The sequence below is a fragment of the Trachemys scripta genome, chromosome 5, assembly GCF_013100865.1.
Source record: "Trachemys scripta elegans isolate TJP31775 chromosome 5, CAS_Tse_1.0, whole genome shotgun sequence".
Taxonomy (NCBI): Eukaryota; Metazoa; Chordata; order Testudines; family Emydidae; genus Trachemys; species Trachemys scripta.
This window is the reverse complement of record NC_048302.1, coordinates 73,293,307-73,309,074: the sequence shown is the minus strand read 5'-3', so window position 1 is coordinate 73,309,074 and position 15,768 is coordinate 73,293,307. Positions and strand designations below refer to the sequence as shown.

Sequence of the window (15,768 nt, the reverse complement as noted above, 5' to 3'; positions counted from 1 at the left end):
ATATATATATATATATATATATATATATATATATGGAATCCTTATTGAAATCCACGCTCATTCCATCACAAGTTTTAATGAACAATAAAAGCAACATCACTGGAATGTTGAAAAAGGTGCCAGATGCAGTTTACTTTACTAGTACTGATGAATTATATTTGTCTTGGTCCTTTATTTTATGCATATTATAAGTTCCAATTGAGCAATGTGCTTTTAGCCTTACCTTTGCATTAGCTTCTTCCAGTATTTCATAGAAACACCTGGTGCAACTGAGAGTGCTTTGTCCCACTGAAACACAACATGTTGTACATGAAAATTTTACATTTAGAAATAGTTTCAATCAATGACATGTCTTTTCCATTAAAAATAAAATTGTCATGATGTAAAAAAAACAAAAAAAAATTCGGTGTTACTTTTTATTTGTAAATTGGATACATTTGTTCTGGAGTAACTAATACCCAGATAAAAAAAGTTATTGAGGTACACCTCTACCCCACTATAACACAGTCGTGGGGAGCCAAAAATCCCTATCACATTATAGCTGAAACCCCATTATATCGGGGTAGGGGCGGCAGGGCTCCGGTGGTGATTTAAAGAGCTCCGGGCTCTGGCTGCTGTGGGGAACCTCAGACCCTTTAAATTGCCGGCAGAGCCCCGCTGCCGCAGCCCCAGGGTAGGGACGGCAGGGCTCCAGCAGTGATTTAAAGGGCCCTGGGCTCCCCGCAGCAGCTGAAGCCCTGGACCCTTTAAATCGCCACCAGAGTCCCGCTGCTACCGTGCTATACACAAACCCGTGTTATATCGGGTTGTGTTATAGCGGGGTAGAGGTGTACGTTCCTAAATAAACAGATAGACACTTCTGCAAATCCCACCTAAGTGAGTTAGGGCTTTTATAAATCCAGTTAGGTACCTATGTGCTTTGTTAGATCCTTGTTAAAAATTTAATGTTTGAATTCATGTTTGCCATCTCTTGGGCCAGATTTACAGAGTCACTTTTTCAGAACATAAACACGCTTTAAATTTTGTGTCAGTCTTATGGACCATAAATAGAGTCACAATTCATGAGGTGTTGTGTACATTATTCCTCAATAAGATTGTTTTAGGAGTTATTTTAAAAAAATCTATTATTGCACCCACCACCATAATGCTGAAACGCAAACATACTACTGTTTATATAATTTATTTATTTCTCCACAGTAAATGTTCTGTTATTTTATTTATTAATCCAATTTTCTCTTTATTGTTTGCAAAGCTTTCTTAGCAAGATCAGCATTGGAATATCTATCTATAGATAGATAGATAGATACAAATATATATATAGATATATAGATAGATAGATACACACACAGACACACACACACACACAGTTAGCTTTGTTTTAAGCAGATGCATTTCTTCCTAGTTACTGAAACTAGGTGAGTGTTTCATTAAATGCAAAAATGACACAGTAGGTAAAGCATACCTGAAATGCTATCATGAATTGCCAACCTTACATACAGCAACAGCATTTTAACAGAAAACAAATAACCAGGGTTTTGGTTTTAATCGTCACTAATAATTCCCCTCCCTTAAGAGATATAAAATATGCCATTTTAGTTGTCAATACATTTTTGTTTGTACTTCAGTTAAAAGTAATCTGTTCAGAGCAATCCATCTTGTTAACCCTTTGGGTGTTTCCTTAAGCCAAGTTTCACTGTACAGGTTAAAAACATCAAAATTGCAGGAAGATCACTCTTTGCTAGATTTATAACTCTGTTGTTTTCTCTCATGCAGAGGTAGTATTTATTAGACTTTTATACTGTACTTAGTTCTTCATTAGTTGGTTTAGTACTTTACCTCTCCAAGCTCCACCATAAGTTCACAGTATCTCTGAATTTGTCCTAATCTTAAATGTATTTCCGCTGCTTCTTTTAGCCTTTCCTCCTTGCTAGGTGCACCAATACCTCCTCCAAATTTGGACATTTTTACTGTTGTTAGTTCTTGGGCTTTGGACTGGTAAAGAAAAAAACACACTATACTTATTTTTTTCTGATTAATACAATTATTGCTAAGACCAGTAAGTATTAAAATCAAATATTTTAATGGTAATATTAAAAGTGCCATTTGAGAAGATAAATAACAGCTTTTTCACTAAAGACCTTAAACATTGAAGAGATTACGTTGAACTATTACATTGTTACACCCATTGAATTAGGGCTAATTAGTTGTATTCATATATTATTTATTTATAATTGTTATTTATTATTTTTTTCATTCCATTATCCTGATTCATATTTTTTGGATTATATATATTTTCATTGCATTCCATTCTTAGACACTTATTGATATCTTATACATATACATATGCTACCTCATAAAAATCATTACCTTGTATTTTTTGAAAACTCATTAAACACACATTTTGTGAAGAGACACATATACACACACATGGGGGTGGGGGGAGAGATAGTAACTAAGGCTCTTAGTTCTGATGGGAGTATGGAGTTGAATCTAAGTGAGGGTCGGATTATGATAGGTGGGTTTGGTTTCTGCCCTTGAATCCTCATAACCTGCCATGTCCCATTCCCTCCATGACTATTTATATTTTTAACCATAATGGAGGTAAAGATTTCAGTTATGACTATTAAAAGGAGAAGAGGAATTTTCCCATGTGCTAATTGTATATAAGAGAAATTATTTATAGAGAGTTAAAATACAAAAATCACATTTCGTCTTAACTAATTAAGAGAAATAAGGCAAAAATGAACTTTTCTAACCCTCCTCCCACGTCAAGGGCTCTCATTTTATTTCAACTATCACTCAGTCATAGCTGCACATGCGACAATTTTTGCATTCATGACTTCACAGCACCAACGACTGAAGATGGAGATTGAATCAGACCTTTACACAAATGGATAATGCAGAGATCAGTTCTTGGCCCTATGTTATCTAACACTGATTAATGACCTGAAAGAGACCCTTCCAGAGAACAGTTCCATTGCCTGCATCTACTGGTGCTTACAGTTTTCTCAAAAAGCAACAGAATAAAACTGACCTAACTTTTGCCAGTTTCATTGCTCTCTACAATATTCTCAAATAGCAGCAGTGAAAAAAGTGACAACGCTCTACCCAGTTTTTAGTCTGCAGTAGTTTAAGGAAACCTAAGAGCAGACAGCATAGGTGTTGGAGCACACTGTCTGCAGACTTAGGAGACCAATACTGGGGATGAGTTAACCTTGAAAATGTGAACTGAGTGTATCTACACAACTATAAGGGCTAGATTTTTTTAAGCTTTTAGGGAAAAGTTGAGAGTTTTTCAGAATTTGATGGCATTTGCCCAGAAAAACTTATTACATGCCATGTCAGTGGAGGTTTCAAGCCCTACTCTCAATTTGTCTTTTTTTTCTAACGCTGTGATTTGAAAGTGCCTAATTCAAATGTAATTATGGAAGATTGATCCTGAGGGATATTATGAAGACAACGAGATTTTCTGTTTGCTTTTGCTTTTTCAGTAACATATTATCAGAGTAAGATGTGTGCTGAATGAAACGTCACGGTTACATAATCAAGTGATTTGACACATTGAACATCAAAGTGCATAATAACAAGAGTTAGTAGTCTGACTCCACAGCGCAGCCTGCTAGAATGTTTTCATTTTTCCATTGTTTTGAAACACTCAGTTTTTAACAGACCTATAATCTAGCATTTTACCACTCAACATAAGGGGTAGTCACAGGTGCCTCTAATACAGGGCAGAACGGTACAGAGAACTGCAAGTAAAATGTTTATCATGATTTCCCCCTTGCATAGCAACTAAATCAACAGAGTAGCTGTGTGTTCAAACCTTTGCTTTCACTTACTCCTGTTGTCCCTATTAATGTGTGAGAAGAGAGACAGGCGGAGTCCAGGACAATGCAAAAATAATAGCTTTTTACAAAAGGAGGATGGAAGAAATTTGTATTATTTGTATTACAGTAGCAACTAGATGCCTCAGTCATGGCGAGGGTCCCATTGTGCTAGGTGCTGCACAAACAGAATAAAAGATGGTTCCGGCCCTAAAGAAATTACACTTTTAATCAAGACACAGTAAATGGATTTAACAAACAACTGGACACTTGTGCTGTCAGTTTCCCTTCCCATCATGGTAGAACTGGATCCTAAGAGGGATTTGAAGGAAATCAGAGTAGCAGATTTACAGCCTGCCTTTGGGGTGGGTGGGGAAGGCGAAGGTTGTTCCATGCGTAAGTATAGCATGAAAGGAAGTCTGTGGTTGGTTGTGGGAGAAGTGGACAAATGGGCCATGCATCATTGGTAGAGCCAAGAGTGGGAGATAATGTGATAAGATACAAGAACCTAACAGGGGCTATGCTGTGAAAGGTCTTAAAGATAAGGACCAAAGGCACTGCAATACATCCTTGTGACAGGGTAGTCTGCCCCTAAAGAATAAGGTACCTAGGGGTCAGCCCATTCCCATCATGTAACATGGCCCTTCAAGATTTTGAAAGTCAGATGTATATAAAAGGACCTAAGAGATATCAAAAGAGAGTAGGGTGACCAGACAGCAAGTATGAAAAATCGGGACAGGGTGTGGGGGGTAATAGGAGCCTATATAAGAAAAAGACCCCAAAATCAGGACTGTCCCTATAAAATCGGGACATCTGGTCACCCTAAAATAGAGGAAGCGGTCCTGGGAATAATTGGTGTTTTCGGGGCAATCCAATCATTGTGTCTTTATGGGCACTAGCCAGGAGCCTTGCAGAGAGGGCAGGACAAGGCTCCCCTCTCACCCAATCAACTGGGGATGAAGTGAGGGAAATGGACCAGCTTAAATACTGCTTCCTCTGTCACTGCAGAGCAGACACTAGCAGTAGAAGTCTGGCTGCTGAGCCCTCTGAGCCTGAACGTTAACTGGGGAAAAGGGGCCAACTAAAGGAGAATGCCTATGGTTGGCTAAATTACAACCCAGCTCCAAAGAGGAGAACTGGAGACTCCTATCTTAAGGAGAGAAGTAATAATTATCTGAATTACCCAGGTCCAGGAGGAGGGGTGGGGCTCCTGGCTTAAGGAGAAGTAGGGTGACTGTTTCATTGATCTATCCCAGAAGGAAAGCTGGGGACTCCTATTTTGAGAGAGCAATGATGTGAAGTCCTACCCCAGCTCCAGAAAGGGGGCCTAAGAGGTCTCCTGAACAGGGGCAGGGAGCTGATCACGACTCTTATACAGACTGAGCATGGAGTGAAGTGAGATGACTATCAAAAGTGAGTTGCACTTTCTAGAAAGACTTAGTAAATCAGACCCCACGAAGGGGGTATATGTTTTGAATTAATCTAGTCTGGGTAACTGATTGAAAGAACACAAAGGGGTGCCGCATGCAAAACATCTGCAGGGCCCTGAAGTGGTGTGCTGGAGGGCAGCGCTCCATGAGACTCCACAAGGAAAGAAGAGCCATACTAGCAGGGCGGGCTCCAGGCACCAGCGCAGGAAGCAGGTGCTTGGGGCGGCCAATGGAAAGGGGCGGCACGTCCGGGTCTTCGGCGGTAAGTCCCTCAGTCCCTCTCTGAGGGAAGGAGCCGCTGCCAAATTGCCGCCGAAGAATGAAGCAGCGCGGTAGAGCTGCCGCCGAAGTGCCACCGATCGCGGCTTTATCTTTTTTTTTTTTCTTTGCCGCTTGGGATGGCAAAAAAGCTGAAGCCGGCCCTGCATACTAGAGATGTGATCCAGTGCCTCTGTCAATAATCCATGTTTCACTTGTGTCCATGAGCTTTATCCTCACACCTGATCTTTTGCAAAAAGAAGAAATGCCTGCCTTTTTTCTTAAATGTGACTCCTATTCATTGTAAGTGTTCAGCTTTGTAAAGCAGTGGATTTTCATATTTTTATAACTAAAAAATAAAACTACTCATGAACAAGTTTCACATTGTCTGCATATGTTACTTACCATTCTAAATCTAACCAGATGTTTCATATGCATAATTCCTTTGCAGTAATTTTGTGGAAGCAAGCTATCGTCCTGTCCTTTTATTACAGCAACGAGGTCCCATAAATTTTTACTGCCTCCTGGAGGCTGAAATAATAATAATAAAAAAAAATAGATTACAATAATGTGCAAGAGATATTAAAATGAAACCTGCAAAGTATATGGTATGAATTTATTAGTCAATTCAAAGGTAAATATTTTCAGAGTATATCAGGTTAGACACATACTACAGTCTCTTGAGTAAGAACTACTAGTGCAGTTAAGTGTATCAGGATGAGACCTGTATCAGTTATATAGCCACAAAGCACAACATACTTATACACATACATAGCACACACATACCACATGTGTGGAGAGAATATCTGTATAAAACTGAAGAAGCATGTGAAAAAATAGCAGAGATGTCATAAATAAAGAACACATGATGATGTCATATGGAGGTTTTACTCCCATCAGTTAGAAGTGGTCTAATTCTTGTATCCCTCCACCTGTAAATCCAGGTACCTAGGTTACCATGAGTCTAGGGTTCAGACAGAGATTACACGAAAACATATAGAAACACCAATAAAGTGACCCGAAAAGCATTCTTAGAAATAAAAGTGTCATAAGTTTAATGCCTGATATATTCTGAACTGGGAGCAAGCACTGGGTCCCAATTCTACTCCTGAAAAGTTTAGGAATAGGACTTCAAGTTTATCAGACTTCAATAGTAGTGACTAGAACTGATTAAAAAAATTCCAGAGACTTTCTGACACACGAGAAATTCTGATATTTTGACATTTGTTTTCGTCCTGAATCAAAACTAAACATCAAAATATTTATACTTTTTGCAGAACAAATATTCCATAACATTCTGATTCACTCACTTTTTGCGGATTCTGATTCAGAATTTTTTGTTTCTGTGTTTTTGACTGAAACAAATGGGGCCAGTAGGTGAGAAAGGGGGCTTGAGTGACCCGGAACTACAACTGCCATGAAGCCCTGCAGCAGCTCAGACAACCGCAGAGCTTAATGCAGACTCAACCCAGCATGAAACACTTCACTTTGACAAACTGAAACAAAATGTTTAATTTTGGGTGGACAAACAAAAGCAATTTTATTTATTTTCTCAATGGAAAATTCTGCTGAAATTTATCTATTGCAGCAGGAAATTCTGATTGTGATTATTCCATATTTTCAACCAGTTCTAGGAGGGACATTTTCCATCTATAAACTATCACTAAGCAGAAGTCCTTCGTGCACGTGCTGAGCCTATTTTGAAGGAAATAGTACACAAGGGAGGGGAGAAGAAAGAAGAAACTTTTCTTTTGCAGTTTAATTTAAGGAATACATGCACGCGCAACATGTTGATGATTGTGGAATACTTACTGACAGACATTCTGAGAACCACCTTAGTTTTTTCCCTCGAGGATTACCAATCAGCTTGTCCACCTCCTGTTTAATATCCCTGGATACTTTACCACATAGCAAGGGAGGAGCACCTGGTTCCACAGCACGATCTAATCAACACAAATGTTTATGTACACAAACATTTTATTAAAGGTAATCTAACACAAAGCAAATGAAAATAACAGTATGTATAATTTACCTACCAGTATTGCCAATGATCTCATCCCAAGATCTGTCTGCCAGGATATTTATTTGGAGAGGGTTTATCAGAGGTGTTAAAGACCAAAGTCTCACAGTGGAGTCACGAGAACAAGAGGCCATAGTAAATGGACGACTAGGATGACATGTTAATCCTAATGGAGACACCATTTTAAACATTATTCAGACAATTACATTTATCTGCTAATTAGTTTTAAGGAAAATATATTATGGACTTTTAAGGTATCACATAAATACATTTTAGCAAAATAAGAATGGAAACATTAACATTTAAAACTATATTACCATATACATCTGCACCATGATCATAAACTGTGTCTAGGCAGGTTCCATCTCTTGTGTCCCACACCCGAATTGTATAGTCCCAGCTGCCTGATATTAATAGGTAAGGGATTTCAGTATTCCACATTAGTCCCCGTACTGGTGCTGTATGTCCACTAAGAACATTTATACAAGCATCTTGTGTGTAATCCCATATTCGAACAGTGCTGAAAACAAGACACAAAAAGCATAAATTTATCAATATACCAAAACATGATCACACTTTCAGCAAAATTCTGAAGTTCACATTTCACCTGGAATATTTACTTATCTAGATTTACAGACACTGTAATACAAGAGCTTTTATCCAATGCTTTGGGCACCCTATACAATTTGTTAAAAGAACACTAAAATAAAGAGACCTGTCAGTTCAATTCAAATACACCGTGACAGCAAAAATATAACTGAAATTCATAGATTAAAAGATTCCGATAATCTAGTCTGGCCCCCAGCGTAACACAGGTATAGAACTTCCACAAAATAACTGCTAGAGCAGAAATCCCCAAACGGAGGGGTGCACCCCTCTAGGGGAAGCGCAGAAGAACATTCCGGGGAGGGTGCGTGGCAGGGCCCAGGCCAGCCCTCACAGGGAGCGGTGAGGGAGCGCCAACCAGCCCCGCTCCACCCCCAGATCCGTTCCTGGCCCCGGCCCCACCCATGGCCCTGGCTCCTGGCCCCATGCCCAGCCCCAGCCCTGCACCTGGCCACAGCAGCTGATCCCCACCATGGCTTGGCCATGGCTCTCCTCCCAGCCACAGGCCCCAGTCCCACCACCACCACTAGCCTCAGCTGCTAGCTAGGCTCCGTTCCCACCCTGGCCCCAGACCCACCCCTAGCTGCGGCCCCAGCCTTGGCCCCCTTACCCCATCCGCCGCCCCCTGCTACCCCAGAGCCACAGTTCCGCTCCCGGCCCCAGTTTGCGGGGGGTGGGTGGGTGGGTGTTGTTATTTGTTATTTCCCATGTGGTAGCAATGGTTTCTGCAGGGTTTTCTGGAACAGTGGAACCCCTCAAACAGCTATGGGTAGGAAGCGATTCATGCCTGTATCATTGCTATATTTTCTGTTTAAGAATAATCAAATTAATTTTCTAAATGTCCTTTCACGTACGATAGTTCTAAACATTGGCTAAATCTAATCAGCAACCCCAAGCATAGAGGGTTGTTTTTTTAAAAAAAAAATAATCAAATAGTTTCTTGAAATGAACATCAGATTTCTCTTTTTACAAAAGATTAAAATCTGACAGGCAACATATCTACTTGCATACTAGCAAAGCCCACTCATGCCAGTGAACATGCAGGGCAGGTACAGCAGCCCTATTTTTGTTTCCCCAAACCTGCAGAGGAAAGATTCTACAAACCCTGAATCACAAAGCAGAACTGACAGTCAGAGGGTGTACTTTGTATATGCATGTAGCTCATGAATCAGAAATGGCCCAAAGGCAATTAGTGACCACCCATACACAGCCTCCTCTCAGAAATCTTATGCAATGTATACATCCACCTGTTTAGGGGAGCATTTGGCATAGTTCCAGAATTTCACTCATGAAATACAGTGTTACCAAATGAGAGAAACAAAAGGCTAACAAATTTTGCAGAATAGTGTAGGACCTAGCTATTCAATTCTCCTGACTTTAGAGTGTGATTGTACTCTGAAAATGACTATGTATTATCTAGGTACTTATATGGCCCCCATTACCATAGTCTGAGTGCCTCACAATCTTTCGTGTATTCACAATATCATAGAGTTCCATATTTATTGTCTCTCACTGAATTCATAAAAAGTTTGCAATTTACAAGTAAAAAGATTTTTTTTTCTGTCAGCCTTGCAAATGCAACACGAGCTCTCAAAATCAAGGTGTTTTTTTAATGTATACCAATGAATGCATGGATAGAAAATTTGTATCTGCGTCCAATCCACAAACATGGTCCGGGGATATCCACAAATCTGCAGGGCTCTCCCCAGGAGCTCCCCACATGTCCTCCCAGCTCCCAGAGGCCAAGGCCTCCCCACTGCCATCCTAGAGCTATAGTAATCCACACAGACCTGCTGTTGAGGAGAGACAGGGACAGGCTCTGATCCTCTGATCTTATGACCCCTCCCAAAAATATTTTGGATACCTGTTGGAAAGTGACTGGGAATCACAAAAGAGGTGGTGGTTCTCGCCTGATTACCTTGAGGAGAAGTTTCTTTAACCCCTTTCTGACCTTTTGATTATTCACAGCTGTCATCAGTAATGCCATTGAAGGGATGGTGTGGCCCCTTCAAAGATCTCCACAGATGATATTCAGTCTATCATACTCTAGATAGTCACACAAGAGAACCATATTCCCTCCACTCACAGGGTCTTGGATGCAATGTGAGTATGTAGTATCATCCCAATATAGTCCCTAAGTGGTAGGTGGCAGTCACTGACTCCATTATCTGGGTAGGGTATAGAGTGTTGTAGTCATGTATTTGTCACATGGAGGCAGGCATGGAGCCAAGCCAGGATCTGCATTGTGGAGGAGGCAGGGCTACAGTTTGGACCTTAAATGTTATTTATAGACACAATGATAGTAATTTTTTTTTTATGGTGCCAGCACCAGTGCAACTTGAGACCTTAAGTCTCTCACAGAATCTAAGAATACACACCCATCATCAGAACCACTGCAGAGGATTCCCTCTCTCAGAGGAGACCACCTTACATGAAACACCTTTGCAGTATGCCCCGTAAAAACCTTCAGTGGCTGATCAGAGCTTGTTGCTAGGTAATAAACACGAACATTTTTATCTTCACATCCAGTGGCTATCATATCTCTGCAAAATGACAACAGTACAATCATCAGCCATTGGAGTCAGTAGAAATGTATTGTTTTCATTTCTAAAAAATACAAATGTAGCACACATTTTAATGTATATCTCCGAAAATTTGACTTGTATTTGCTTTTTTTCATGTTATCTCTTTAACAGTTGAAATTATGCTTCAATATATGATACACAACTACAAACAGTGGGTTAGACCCTCAGCTAGTGTAAATAGGCAAAGCTCCATGAATTTCAATGGAGCTACAAAATTTACACCAGAATCTAGCCCATTATTTTCCAATAAATCTATTGAGTACACAGTAACAGAATAATTTTTTGCACCTATCACTAACTCTGCCCGAAGCAAAAATGTGCAAAATAAATGAATAACATGGCAGATCTGTTTCCTGTTGTTCTTTTTTCTCTGCTATTCCTTAAAGCCTGGTTGCCATATTTACAGATCAAGGTTTTAAATAATAACACTGTATGTATGTGTTGTGCTCAGATTAGGCTATGTATATAATTATACAATTAAAACAAATGAATAAATGGTAACGGTACTTGAAAAAACAGAATAAATGGAAATGGTATTTGAAAGGAAAGTCAAATAGTGGCAGAAAAATAAGTCACATATCCATTGCTATGTATTTTATTTTTAACCATTTCCTTATGGAAAAGTTATCCAGCTGTGTGCAGTTCTCCCATTATTTCACTGCACCCAATCTGACCTCCCAGTTGCTGAACCCCTGAACCTTCCCTTTCCACCCACATCCAGTAGCTATGATTCAATCTCACTTGCACCTGCCAAACTCCCCTGTAGTTTTCTCTCCCCTAATGTGCACTCCGTTTCAGCTCTTGTTGCAAGATTAGTATTAAAAATTCAGCATTACAATGTAAGTCAACCTCATAATCTCACAAACACAGCAGATCCGATATTATTTTTGCTATTGTATATTGTTAATAAGGTGCTATCATCAGCATAGTATGATAAAGCACTGTTGTTTAGTATTCTTTTTTTGAAAAAAATGAAGTGCTTTTTGGAAAGTTTAAAGATCACATTCTAAATTACCTTTTTCTTATATTACAAGTTAAAATAAGTTAACCTACATGATGGTATTTGTGTTTGCCTTTTCTAAGCAAATATTTTTGATCATATTAAAATACAGATAGCAAAGACTAGGAGGGAGAAAATTATCCACACCGCAAACTGTAGGCACCTTTTAAAACCACAGTCTTCCAGGGTTCTTAAAATCACCTCTTTGTGTAAGGTGAGGTCTGTCCTATGGTAGAGAGAACAGAACTGAGGAGTTTGACATGAATGGACCATACGGAGGAAAGGAAATTAAGTGGCTTACTATTGCCACATGAAGAGGCCAGAAAGAATTAGACACTTCTGTTTCCCTGCTAAGACAAACTGGACCACCATCACAACAAGCTGTAAGGAACAGGGGAAAAGCCGCAGCTAAATTAGCCACACTGAAGTTTCTATGGGGAAGAGGCAACTCTGCTTCCTATATATGCAGCTTCTCACAAATATTAGAAAAATTATTCCCCCCAAGCCAAATATTAAAATTTTGACCAATATTTATGGAAACACTTGTTCAAAGTCTATATTTTTGCAAAAAATATACAATCTTGGGTTTCCAAATAGATTTTTTTTAGTTGTATGCACTCAGGAAAGACTATGCAGATTTTGTGCTCTTTGTTCCTTTTGTAACCAATTTACACCATTCTTGAATGTACATACTACAAATGCTCTAACTTTTTGTAATTATTCTCATGGAATATATTTTATTATATATTTTTTAGTATCAGTGTTGCTAAATTAAATATAATAATTTATGTCTCTGCAAGTCAGTTGCATCACTGACACAGTCCATCAATTTTTTTTTAAGTTTAGCTATACTAAGGGTATGTCTATGCAGCAACTGGAAGGGTGCTTCCTAGTGTGGGTAGACAGGCTTGCACTAGTTCAAGCAGATGTGTTTACCTTCCTGTGCTGGGACGCATCCCTCCAGCTGCTGTGTAGACATACCATCAAGGCTTCCCATTTATTCCTCACATTCTTTCTGATTACTTCAAATGGGAAACCTGTTGAACGTTTATTAATTTAGTTTGAAGAACTGGAACTCTCCTGTCTAGAAGTACAATTGTTCTAATTCATGGATGTTAAATACTAAGATGACCCATTTCTAAACTATTTGCTCACAAGTGGGACATCAATTAAGGTTTTATTTTAAAATTAAGCATATGAAAATACATGATGTAAATTTTAAATAAGTAAGTAAGTAAGTAAGTAAGTGATTCCACTGTGCTTGAACATTCTCATGTACTCCCTGGCCACACCTCCTTTTGTCTCTCCACAGCTAGAGTGTATACGCAGCGGGAACTAGGCCTGCCTGATCATAATACTTTTTTTTTTCAGCCAGGAGAAGAAGCCAAATCTGCTAAGCTTCAGTGGCATATGATTCCATATGTCCAGGGGCGGCTCTATGTTTTTTGCTGCCCCAGGCACGGCAGGCAGGCGGCTTTCGGCGGCGCGCCTGCGGGTGGTCCGCTGGGCACGCGGATTCGGCAGTATGTCTGCGGGAGGTCCGTCGGTGCCGCACCATCTGTGTCCCTGCTGCCGAATTCCCACCGAAGCCGAGGGACCGGCGGACCTCCCGCAGGCGCACCGCTGAAAGCCGCCTGCCTGCTGCCCTCACAGCTACTGGCAGGCCGCCCCCCCGCGGCTTCCCGCCCCAGGCACGCGCTTGCTGCACTGGTGCCTGGAGCCGCCCCTGCATATGTCAGCATACTGTTTTTCCTATGAAGCACGATCAAATGGTTAATGTGAGCTTTTCCAAAGAAAAAAAACCCTCACAGCCTTGAAGACTCTCCTCTTCTGGAAGCCAAGCCACTGGTCCCTGTCCCCCTCTGCCTTCCGTCGCACCCAAAATTAGACTTACAGTGCAGTTCTACTCTGAAAAATGACTCATAAATATGGCATTGGGTCTCTCACTGACTTCCATGCACCTAGCCCTGCAGATTCACTCAGAGCGAAGTGGAGTTCTTTTCTTCTCATACATCATCACCAGTAACACAAGATCTACAGGCCAAACACTGTCCTTTACACCTGTATCATCCCCACTGCCTTCAATGAGGGCAGAATATTTGGCCTGCAGCTTTTGTATTACTGGTGACGCTGCATAAGGAAAAGAATTTGAAGTGATCCTCAGCGCCCAGATTGATGTTTAATGATATTTTTACAGTCATATTATTAGGACAGAACTTCACATCAAGGATGGCAGTGCAGCTCATGTTAAATAATAATGTCTGTAAATAAGGAAGAGTAAATTGGCCTTTTACAGTATGGTCCCAGGACTCTCTGCCTTTATAAAACTAGGTCAATACACTGATATCACATTTTAAAATACCTTTGCATTATCTTTATTGTCATTCATTTAAGTTATAAATGTTATTAGTAATTAGTTCAATTAACTATTACTCACTTGTTGTTTTGGCTCCAATCACAACCAAAAACTGCAGCTGGATGTTTGTACTTGTGAAGAACTTTGCCATCAATGGTTCGAATAATACTGAAATCAATTACAATATGGTTATAAGAAAAAAAAACAACATACTCAGTAGGACAACCCAGGTCAAAACTGATTTTATGTGCACCTATAATCAACATAAGGAGTCAGATTGCAGAAGTGCACAAGTGAAGGAAGAACAAAAACCTTTCCATCCTTGCAGCCCCCACAAAGGTCACAGTTATCGTCCTTGTGCTTCCCCAAATACAAGGGCTGGTTAGAGGTAGTATACCTTTCCATAGAGGCACAGAATCACAGAACCATAGGATTAGAAGGGACCACAACGATGGGGTGAAAGTAAAATTAAACTCTTAACAGTGTGGGGGTCAGCTCCGGGGGCCCCCTGCCCCCAGAAGGAGCAGGGCCTCAGGCAGAAGGGGTGGGGCTGGGGGTCAGCGTCCCCCAGCAAGCCCATCCGCGTTGCTGGCCCCGCACTGCCTGGGGCTCCAGCGGGAATTTAAAGGGCCCGGGGCTCTGACCGCTGCTGCCGTGGCCAGAGCCCTGGACTCTTTTAAATTGCCAGGCATGGGGCAGCTGCTCCTTTTGCCTCCCCCATTAACAGCCAGGGGGGTGGCAAAAGGGGCAACAACATTAAAGCGCTGCCATGGCAGCACTTTAAGCGGGGTCCTTAAAGCACTGTCGCAGCAGCGCTTTAAAGTCAGCAGTATGGGCTGGTACCTGCGGCCCGTACCGCCTTACTTTCACCCCTGCACAAGGATCATCTAATCTAACACCCTACCAACATGCAGGATTTGTTGTGTCTAAACCATCCAAGACAGATGGCTATCCAGCCTCTTTTTGAAAACTTCCAGTGAAGGAGCTTCCATGACTTCCCTAGGCAAGTGTAACATGAACCAACTTTTGCCACAAACATTAAGTAAATGGTTCCACTGTGCCTGAACATTCTCATGTACTCCCTGGCCACCCCTCCTTTTGTCTCTCCACAGCTAGAGTGTATACACAGCAGGAACTAGAGTTCCATACCTACGCCTGCCTGATCATAATGCAAGCAGTAGCACACATACCACTAATAGGAAACAATACTGCATTTTTGTTAGCAAATGGCATAATATATGCATATGTTGCTACTGTGTTGTCTGCTGTTGATGTAGTGCTATGTAACTTTATATTAATATATATAAGCAGAACACATCCAATGGTTATTTATGCCAAGATCTTAAACATTAAAAATATGGTGCTATCAAAGTTCACCTGCCCAAATAGCAGATTATTTTTCAACATGACACTCACCAGAATCCATCGCCACTGCAGGTCGCTATTCTTTTGGAATCTTTATGACTCCAGGCAATGCAGAAGATTCCATTCTTTCCATGCTTCAAAAAATGCAAAATACCTATCAATAAGAAATAATTCACCCCTTTTTCTCTTAATTACTGACTTCTCTGTGGTTTTGCTAGTAGGATTCATCCCCATTTCCCTAAGTACAGTACATACACTGCACTTTTACACAATAATGAGGCCCTAGCCTTGTTGGGCCATTTAGGGTATGTGACCAGGAAAAAG

The 15,768-nt window shown here is 40.6% G+C and overlaps 1 protein-coding gene across 7 annotated transcripts in view; it reads right to left on the bottom strand.

Annotated features, from left to right (window-relative positions):
* Nucleotides 1–15,768, bottom strand: part of WDR17 (WD repeat domain 17) — a 107,157-nt gene that overhangs the window by 22,590 nt on the left and 68,799 nt on the right. For all 7 annotated transcript variants that reach the window (XM_034771139.1, XM_034771137.1, XM_034771138.1 and 4 more), the window contains 9 exons: nt 15,496–15,578; nt 14,161–14,247; nt 10,517–10,681; nt 7,850–8,052; nt 7,549–7,698; nt 7,325–7,455; nt 5,918–6,043; nt 1,837–1,992; nt 224–288 (listed from right to left, as the gene is read on the bottom strand). In XM_034771139.1, the coding sequence (XP_034627030.1) occupies nt 224–288; nt 1,837–1,992; nt 5,918–6,043; nt 7,325–7,455; nt 7,549–7,698; nt 7,850–8,052; nt 10,517–10,681; nt 14,161–14,247; nt 15,496–15,578 (1,166 nt within the window). The remainder of the gene's footprint in view (nt 1–223; nt 289–1,836; nt 1,993–5,917; nt 6,044–7,324; nt 7,456–7,548; nt 7,699–7,849; nt 8,053–10,516; nt 10,682–14,160; nt 14,248–15,495; nt 15,579–15,768) is intronic.